The 9,808-nt window shown below is 48.8% G+C and overlaps 2 protein-coding genes across 3 annotated transcripts in view; both read right to left on the bottom strand.

Annotated features, from left to right (window-relative positions):
* Nucleotides 1-2,141, bottom strand: part of samd1b (sterile alpha motif domain containing 1b) — a 12,467-nt gene extending 10,326 nt beyond the window's left edge. The window contains 2 exon segments of the mRNA XM_065001047.1: nucleotides 727-1,559; nucleotides 1,562-2,141. Coding sequence (XP_064857119.1) covers nucleotides 727-1,559; nucleotides 1,562-2,000 — 1,272 coding nt within the window. The 5' untranslated portion in view covers nucleotides 2,001-2,141.
* A 5,678-nt stretch (nucleotides 2,142-7,819) lies between these two features.
* Nucleotides 7,820-9,808, bottom strand: part of LOC135560040 (cAMP-dependent protein kinase catalytic subunit alpha-like) — a 57,173-nt gene continuing 55,184 nt past the window's right edge. The window contains exon 9 of one of the 2 annotated variants that reach the window (XM_065001054.1): nucleotides 7,820-8,139. In XM_065001054.1, the coding sequence (XP_064857126.1) occupies nucleotides 8,014-8,139 (126 nt within the window). In that variant the 3' untranslated portion in view covers nucleotides 7,820-8,013. The remainder of the gene's footprint in view (nucleotides 8,140-9,808) is intronic. The other variant, XM_065001053.1, reaches the window with a different exon arrangement.

Consider the following 9,808-nt stretch of genomic DNA (forward strand, 5'->3'; position numbering starts at 1 on the left):
TGATGCGAATACAGCCTTGGCGCAGACAGACTTTCCGACGTGGAAAGTAAATGCTTTCATTTTCACAAACTATTCCACCGAATTAACCACGTAACGCCCCCGTCCGTCGGTCTGCATAATTTACAGGCAGCTAGACACAGTCTATGATATAGGGACGGTAGCCTATAGCCGAACTTTCACCGCGCCAAACACAGAGGAACCACTACAGCGCATTATGGTCGCCCTCGCTCGACGTGCTCCTGTGTGTGCGGTGAATCCGGAACAAGAGAAGCGAGCGGACGAGAGCGCGCTGTTGAAAGCCCGCACCTTTTGTGCTGCCTGGATGGCAGTGGAGCCCTACAGGAAACAGCGAGCAGGCAGCAAGACACAGTTGCGTGTCGAGGACAAAAAATCAGGATGTCTGTTCTGCAAGCGCACTGGTTCACGTTACCATTGGCTACCGTTCACACAAAACACACCAGCCCAGAAACGTCATTTTAAACCCAAGATTAATTTAGGGCAAATGATAGATTTGCCTTCAGAATAGTTTTTACACGCGATTTAGCTGAGTTAGGCTGAATGAGAGAGAATCAGGGATTATATCCAGGGAGAAAAGAGAAAGACGTCTGTCTGCGCTGTTTTGATATGTTGATCATTAATTCATAAGCAGACAGGGTGTAGTGAGTCTGTTCTGCTCTTCCTCTCTCTGTGTTTAGTCTATAGGACGTGTTGGAAATATTAAGTTACCTTTTCCCCGATGTGTTTATCCTGCAGTGCGCTCTTCAGCAGTCTGTTAGCGGGACCGGGTGGCTTCGCTGGGGTTGGCGCTGCCTCCACTCCCCTCACCGGGAGAGTGATGTTCCCACACCGGGTCCTCCGCAGCCGACCTCTCGCCACCTCTCTCTCCAGAACCACCTTGACCCTGTTGCGGGTCAGTTTACTCTCAGATGAGAGGCCGTCTTGGCTGGTCAGGTAACCCAGGATCTCCTTCAGTCCCAATGGCTTGTGGCCCCCGCGGGTCTCCCCTCTTAACGCGGAGGCTCGGTTCTGCTCGGCTAGTCTGCGGACGGAGGCGATCAGTCTTTCGCCCAAATCCGAGCTGGTTTGCCCGCTGCCCCGGACCCCCGGGTTCCCCTCACCTCGTCCGGCCCGCAGTTTGGGTTTGACAGGTGGGGATTCTGGCTGAAGCTGTTTCGGCCGCAGGAGCTGGCTGTTGCTGCTGGAACTTGAACTGGCGCTTCCCTGGCTCATTTTATTTTCCGTTTCAGCAGCAACACCAACGCAGCTACCGCTGCCCTCCTGCCCCGTCGTCTCCACCCCCCCTCCTCCACCCCAGACCCCCTTTGCTTTGCTCGGAGCGCCGCTCCCATCTTGGCCCGGTTTTGTTTCGTGGCTACCGGCCAAAGCGCTGCTGCCACCCCCCTCCTGACCTCCTCCTCTTTCTCCTAATCTCTTGTCTTTTGACGCACTTGCTTTCCCACTGCAGCCTCTCCCGGCAGCACAGCCCGTCTCGCCACAACCCGGGCAGTAGCCAGGGCCGTTTCCGCTATTCAGTGGAAAAAGCTTTTGTTTTTTCTCTGAGGTGATACCCGGGGTTCGGGCCGGGGGTCAGGGCACTCACTCGGCTCGGAGACAGAATCCTCCTCTCGGTCCCGGCTCTCCACCTCCTCTAGGTCGGTAAAGCTGTGCGCGCTGTCCGCGTTGTTGTTCAAACTGGAGTGTTTGGCTTGCTCTCCCTCCACCTCGCTCCCGCCGCAGCTACCCGGAGTGAAGTCACTCTTCTTTCGACTCTTTCTCTGCACCTTCGCCGCATTCCTGTAGGATATGGAGCCCTTGTAGCTAACTTTGAGCACTGTTTGCTCCTGGATCAGCTTCTCCAGTTCCTCTCGGGTTCTGTCTGGATCCGAGCCGTGTCTTCTCCGGACCATACGACATATTCTCTCAAGGTCCGGTCGGGCTTTCCGTGAGCGTAGAGAGTCGATGGTCTCGAGGATCCAGTCCCGGTACTTGGATTCGGACATTGTGGTTGTTGTTTTCCCAGCGGTTGAGTTTGGGTTTGGCCGAGTGCGTCTTTTCTCTCTTGTTGTTTCTAAAGTGACGCTGTAAGTCGCTCTCCTATACCGACCCAGCGCGAGCAGAGAGCGAGCCCGGCAGAGCGGAGAATGAACAACGGAAGCCTCGATGTGCGCATGCGTTGGCCACATTGTGCGCTTAAGGTGGACTGACGAAGATGGCGTCCCCTTCAGTTCACCCACAGCAGACATACGGGGACGGTAGCTTATTTAAGGTAGAGTTTTTTCCCTTCTTTTTTCTGCGCATCTCAAGCACATCGCTCTTTGTTCACATTCCCGCTGCGTTTGGGAAACGTAAACACGCTTTTATTGGTTGTAATACATACACAGATTTGTAAATGGTATTATTTTGGATTTCTGCATATGAACACGTCTTAGGTGGGTCTCTCCAGAGTCCAGACTAAAGAGCCAACAGTTGTCTGGATGACGGCATTGGGAGACGAGGCCTCTAGGCTAAACGGTCTTACAGGAAACGCGTCTCATAGACCTGCACAGAGTCTGTTCGTCTCTAATTAAATATACAAGATGGATTGAATAGGTCTACAGGTGTGTGTGTCAGTCCCCAATAGTTTTAAAGTGAGTTTAGGCTATGTCCGTGGTTTTCAAACCTCTCCTCAGGGAGCCCCAGCCAGTCCACATATTGGATCTGTTCTACACGTACCAAGGTCAACTAGTTCAGGGCTTCAACAAAGTGGTGAAATGTCTGGGGGTCCACAACGAGAGAATTGGGAAAAAAAACTGGTGCTATATCACGCAAACAAACAGCACACACAATCCCTTGTGTTGGTCATTTTAACAAGTAAAACTTTATTGTACTGATACTCAAGTTGCAAAATATGACACTTTGTGTTTTATTGTTTTTCTTTTCATGTGGTGGTATTAGACAGTGTCTTTAAACACCTCCCTTTGGAGGGCTGAGGATCCTATAGGGCTGCTGCAGTCCCCAACTTTCCACTAATTCTCTGTTTTCCCAGAAATCCTGGTGGAAGGAGTCCCGGAGTTCCTGCTTATTCCCCTCATATTCCCAGGAATCTTCCAGCCAGGATTTGTGTAAAACCAGGGAATTTAGAATTGTGCGACCGCAGTCATATGGTTTAAAAAGACTACAGGCCTTATGTATTTTCCTAGAAAGTGCAACAGTATGTATATAGTACATATATATATATACACCAGCATTGTGCCTGTCCACGGCTGAGAGGAGGATGACCTAGAAATACATCGAGGAGACTGTGATGGAGGGGATAAACAGCTGTCCACGGGTACGTCCCAAATGGAACACTGTGCCCTACTTAGTGCACTACTCTTGACCAGAGAGCTCTATAGGCCTGGGTCAAAAGTAGTGCACTTAAGTAGGGAATATGGTGTCATTTGGGACGTGCCCTATGATATTAGGCGACGGAACACGACATTAAAGAGTAGAAGAGAATATGGAATTGTATTCAAAGGAGAAGAGTGTTAAGACAATGTAATAATAATAATAATAATATAATGTTATTTTCAAACCTGGACAACGGAGTCAGAGAATGTAATGACACCTTTCTAATACAAGATGTTAAATGAGTTGAGACGTGTTTAACGTGAGAATGAGTAAACTACGAGGCCTGATTTGAGAAAAGGAATGAGTTGAGACGTGTTTAACGTGAGAATGAGTAAACTACGAGGCCTGATTTGACAAAAGGAATGAGTTGAGACGTGTTTAACGTGAGAATGAGTAAACTACGAGGCCTGATTTGAGAAAAGGAATGAGTTGAGATGTGTTTAACGTGAGAATGAGTAAACTACGAGGCCTGATTTGAGAAAAGGAATGAGTTGAGATGTGTTTAACGTGAGAATGAGTAAACTACGAGGCTGGATTTGAGAAAAGGAATGAGTTGAGATGTGTTTAACGTGAGAATGAGTAAACTACGAGGCTGGATTTGAGAAAAGGAATAAGTAAACTACGAGGCCTGATTTGACAAAAGGAATGAGTTGAGACGTGTTTAACGTGAGAATGAGTAAACTACGAGGCCGGACTTGAGAAAAGGAATGAGTAAACTACGAGGCTGGATTTGAGAAAAGGAATGCCGGTCATTAAGAAGACAGAACATGAACTGGTTCCACGAGGCTCAGTTGATAAGAGCATCACGACACGAGAGGTTCAATTCCCGCTGGGCACACCCAGACAACAGAACCCCAGACCGTCGCTTTGGAAAGAAGCATTTGCTATGTGCCTTATTATTATTCATCTGAACGGAACGAGTGTCAAGACAGAAGTGTACAGTTGAGTGTATGTATTAACACAAGGACAGGAAGAACACCAGCCTGGAAACTATAACATCAAGACGACACACGCCAAGGGGGGTAGGAGAGGGCTTGGTCCACCGGGGGGACGACGACACACGCCAAGGGGGTAGGAGAGGGCTTGGTCCACCGGGGGGACGACACACACGCCAAGGGGGTAGGAGAGTCCACGGGGGGACGACGTCCACGCCAAGGGGGGGAGAGGGCTTGGTCCACCGGGGGGTAGGAGAGGGGTTGGTCCACCGGGACACACGCCAAGGGGGTAGGAGAGGGCTTGGTCCACCGGGGGGGGACGACGACACATGCCAAGGGGGTAGGAGAGGGCTTGGTCCACCGGGGGACGACGACACACGCCAAGGGGGGCCAAGGGGGTAGGAGAGGGGTTGGTCCACCGGGGGGGACGACACACACGCCAAGGGGGGCTTGGTAGGAGCCAGGGGGTAGGAGAGGGCTTGGTCCACCGGGGGACGACACACGCCAAGGGGGGGTAGGAGAGGGCTTGGTCCACCGGGGGGGGACGCCACGCCAGGGGGTAGGAGAGGGCTTGGTCCACCGGGGACACACGCCACTTGGTCCACCGGGGACGACACACGCCAAGGGGGTAGGAGAGGGCTTGGTCCACCGGGGGGACGACGACACACGCCAAGGGGGTAGGAGAGGGCTTGGTTGCCCGGGGGGGGACACACACGCCAAGGGGGTAGGAGAGGGCTTGGTCCACCGGGGGGGACACACGCCAAGGGGGTAGGAGAGGGCTTGGTCCACCGGGGGGGGGACACACGCCAAGGGGGGTAGGAGAGGGGGAGGGTGGGGGAGGTGAGTGCAGAGTATTGTGTGTTTGTCCCAAATGGCACCCTATTCCCTTTAGAGTGCACTACTTTTGACCAGAGCCCATAGGGTTCTGGTAAAAAGTAGTGCACTATTTAGGGAACAGGGGGCCATTCAGAACAAATACCAGTATGTGTGGAGCAATATGCTAGCCTAGTACATAGGAGACAGTTGTTACAGAGAATGGCCCTGTCCCAATATGGTAGCTAGGAGACAGTTGCTACAGAGAATGGCCCTGTCCCAATATGGTAGTTAAGAGACAGTTGTTACAGAGACAGGTACCTGTCCCAATATGGTAGTTAGGAGACAGTTGTTACAGAGTGTCCCTGTCCCAATATGGTAGTTAGGAGACAGTTGTTACAGAGACAGGTGCCTGTCCCAATATGGTAGTTAGGAGACAGTTGTTACAGAGACAGGTGCCTGTCCCAATATGGTAGTTAGGAGACAGTTGTTACAGAGAATGGCCCTGTCCCAATATGGTAGTTAGGAGACAGTTGTTACAGAGACAGGTGCCTGTCCCAATATGGTAGTTAGGAGACAGTTGTTACAGAGAACGTCCCTGTCCCAATATGGTAGTTAGGAGACAGTTGTTACAGAGACAGGTGCCTGTCCCAATATGGTAGTTAGGAGACAGTTGTTACAGAGAATGGCATGTCCCAATATGGTAGTTAGGAGACAGTTGTTACAGAGAATGGCCCTGTCCCAATATGGTAGTTAGGAGACAGTTGTTACAGAGAATGGCCCTGTCCCAATATGGTATTTAGGGGACAGTTGTTACAGAGAATTTCCCTGTCCCAATATGGTAGTTAGGAGACAGTTGTTACAGAGAATTGCCCTGTCCCAATATGGTAGCTAGGAGACAGTTGTTACAGAGAATGGCCCTGTCCCAATATGGTAGCTAGGAGACAGTTGTTACAGAGAATGGCCCGGTTCCAATATGGTAGCTAGGAGACAGTTGTTACAGAGACAGGTGCCTGTCCCAATATGGTAGCTAGGAGACAGTTGTTACAGAGACAGGTGCCTGTCCCAGTATGGTAGTTAGGAGACAGTTGTTACAGAGACTGGCCCTGTCCCAATATGGTAGCTAGGAGACAGTTGTTACAGAGACAGGTGCCTGTCCCAGTATGGTAGCTAGGAGACAGTTGTTACAGAGAATTACCCTGTCCCAATATGGTAGCTAGGAGACAGTTGTTACAGAGAATGGCCCTGTCCCAATTACGTAGATAGGAGACAGTTGTTACAGAGACAGGTGCCTGTCCTAGTATGGTAGCTAGGAGACAGGTGCCTGTCCCAATATGGTAGCTAGGAGACAGTTGTTACAGAGAATGGCCCTGTCCCAATTACGTAGCTAGGAGACAGTTGTTACAGAGACAGGTGCCTGTCCCAGTATGGTAGTTAGGAGACAGTTGTTACAGAGAATGTCCCTGTCCCAATATGGTAGCTAGGAGACAGTTGTTACAGAGACAGGTGCCTGTCCCAGTATGGTAGCTAGGAGACAGTTGTTACAGAGAATGGCCCTGTCCCAATTACGTAGATAGGAGACAGTTGTTACAGAGACAGGTGCCTGTCCCAGTATGGTAGCTAGGAGACAGTTGTTACAGAGACAGGTGCCTGTCCCAGTATGGTAGCTAGGAGACAGTTGTTACAGAGACAGGTGCCTGTCCCAGTATGGTAGCTAGGAGACAGTTGTTACAGAGAATGTCCCTGTCCCAGTATGGTAGTTAGGAGACAGTTGTTACAGAGACAGGTGCCTGTCCCAGTATGGTAGCTAGGAGACAGTTGTTACAGAGAATGTCCCTGTCCCAGTATGGTAGTTAGGAGACAGTTGTTACAGAGAATGTCCCTGTCCCAGTATGGTAGCTAGGAGACAGTTGTTACAGAGAATGTCCCTGTCCCAGTATGGTAGTTAGGAGACAGTTGTTACAGAGACAGGTGCCTGTCCCAGTATGGTAGCTAGGAGACAGTTGTTACAGAGAATGTCCCTGTCCCAGTATGGTAGTTAGGAGACAGTTGTTACAGAGACAGGTCCCACTCCAACACTCCATAAAGGATGAAACATAAAAAGAGACTAAATAATAAATAAATAACAGTAGAAAAAACACAAATGGGACAGAAAAGGCAACACTGCTGGTTTTACTCTCCTCTCTCTTCTTCTCTCCCTCTTCTTCTCTCCGCATCTTCTTCTCTCCCTCTTCTTCTCTCCACATATTCTTCTCTCCGCATCTTCTTCTCTCCCTCTTCTTCTCTCCACATCTTCTTCTCTCCTCTCTCTTCTTCTCTCCCTCTTCTTCTCTCCACATCTTCTTCTCTCCTCTCTCTTCTTCTCTCCGCATCTTCTTCTCTCCCTCTTCTTCTCTCCGCATCTTCTTCTCTCCGCATCTTCCTCTTCTTCTCTCCCTCTTCTTCTCTCCGCATCTTCTTCTCTCTGCATCTTCCTCTTCTTCTCTCCCTCGCTTCTTCTCTCCCTCTCTTCTTCTCTCCCTCTCTTCTTCTCTCCCTCTCATAGCTGGTGCTTGTGATTCAACAGGAGACAGTACTCCAGTCTACCTTCCCTCTCTCTCTCCCTCCCTCCCTCCCGTCTCTTCTTCCTTCCTTCCTTCCTTCCTTCCTTCCTTCCTTCCTTCCTTCCTTCCTTCCTTCCTTCCTTCCTTCCTTCCTTCCTTCCTTCCTTCCTTCCTTCCTTCCTTCCTTCCTTCCTTCCTTCCTTCCTTTGCCATCTCTCTCTCCTTCCATCTCCCTCTCCCTCTCCTTCCTTCCTTCCTTCGCCATCTCTCTCCTTTTCCTTCTCCCTCTCCCTCTCCTTTCTTCCCTCTCCTTCTCTATCTTTTTCCTTCAATCCCTCTCTCTCTGGTTGGGTCTAGAAGTCAGTGAACTCCTTGGCACACTGTTCACTGATGGAGACTCTGATCTCCTCCTCTTCGTACTCCTCAAAGTTGCTGGTGTCACCTGGGCCTTTGAACTTAGGAACGAACGGGGCCTCCACCTACACACACACACGCGCGCACCCATACACACAGGAAGAGGAAAAATCTATCAAACATACATCGCATTTTACTAAACCAGATTCCTGTGAAATGTTCATATTGAAACTTATCAATACATTTGTTGACATGACATTCAGTTAGCTCTTACCCAGAGCGCCTTACGGGAGAAATGAGGGTTAAGGGCCTTGATCAAAGGGGATTTCTGTCATTTTGAAAAAGTTACCTGGAATTGTACTGTACACTACATATGTTAGACCTCTCACCTTTATCTGGTATACTGTACCCTACATATCAGTTAGACCCCTCACCTTTCTCTGGTATACTGTACCCTACATATCAGTTAGACCTCTCACCTTTATCTGGTATACTATACACTACATATCAGTTAGACCTCTCACCTTTATCTGGTATACTGTACCCTACATATCAGTTAGACCTCTCACCTTTCTCTGGTATACTGTACCCTACATATCAGTTAGACCCCTCACCTTTATCTGGTATACTGTACACTACATATCAGTTAGACCTCTCACCTTTATCTGGTATACTGTACCCTACATATCAGTTAGACCTCTCACCTTTATCTGGTATACTGTACCCTACATATCAGTTAGACCTCTCACCTTTATCTGGTATACTGTACCCTACATATCAGTTAGACCTCTCACCTTTCTCTGGTATACTGTACCCTACATATCAGTTAGACCTCTCACCTTTCTCTGGTATACTGTACCCTACATATCAGTTAGACCCCTCACCTTTCTCTGGTATACTGTACCCTACATATCAGTTAGACCCCTCACCTTTCTCTGGTATACTGTACCCTACATATCAGTTAGACCTCTCACCTTTCTCTGGTATACTGTACCCTACATATCAGTTAGACCTCTCACCTTTATCTGGTATACTGTACCCTACATATCAGTTAGACCTCTCACCTTTATCTGGTACTACTGTACCCCTTTATCTGGTATATCAGTTAGACCTCTCACCTTTATCTGGTATACTGTACCCTACATATCAGTTAGACCCCTCACCTTTATCTGACCTACATATCAGTTAGACCTCTCACCTTTATCTGGTATACTGTACCCTACATATCAGTATACTGTACCCTACATATCAGTTAGACCCTCACCTTTATCTGGTATACTGTACCCTACATATCAGTTAGACCTCTCACCTTGATCTGGTATACTGTACCCTACATATCAGTTAGACCCCTCACCTTTATCTGGTATACTGTACCCTACATATCAGTTAGACCCTCACCTTGATCTGGTATACTGTACCCAGTACATATCAGTTAGACCTCTCACCTTTCTCTGGTATACTGTACCCTACATATCAGTTAGACCCCTCACCTTTCTCTGGTATACTGTACCCTACATATCAGTTAGACCCCTCACCTTTATCTGGTATACTGTACCCTACATATCAGTTAGACCCTCACCTTTATCTGGTATACTGTACCCTACATATCAGTTAGACTCTCACCTTTATCTGGTATACTGACTACATATCAGTTAGACCTACCTTTCACCTTTATCTGGTATACTGTACCCTACATATCAGTTAGACCTACATATCAGTTAGACCTCTCACCTTTATCTGGTATACTGTACTCTCACCTTCACCTTTATCTGGTATACTGTACCCTACATATCA

This window comes from Oncorhynchus nerka, linkage group LG15, assembly GCF_034236695.1.
Source record: "Oncorhynchus nerka isolate Pitt River linkage group LG15, Oner_Uvic_2.0, whole genome shotgun sequence".
Classification (NCBI taxonomy): Eukaryota; Metazoa; Chordata; class Actinopteri; order Salmoniformes; family Salmonidae; genus Oncorhynchus; species Oncorhynchus nerka.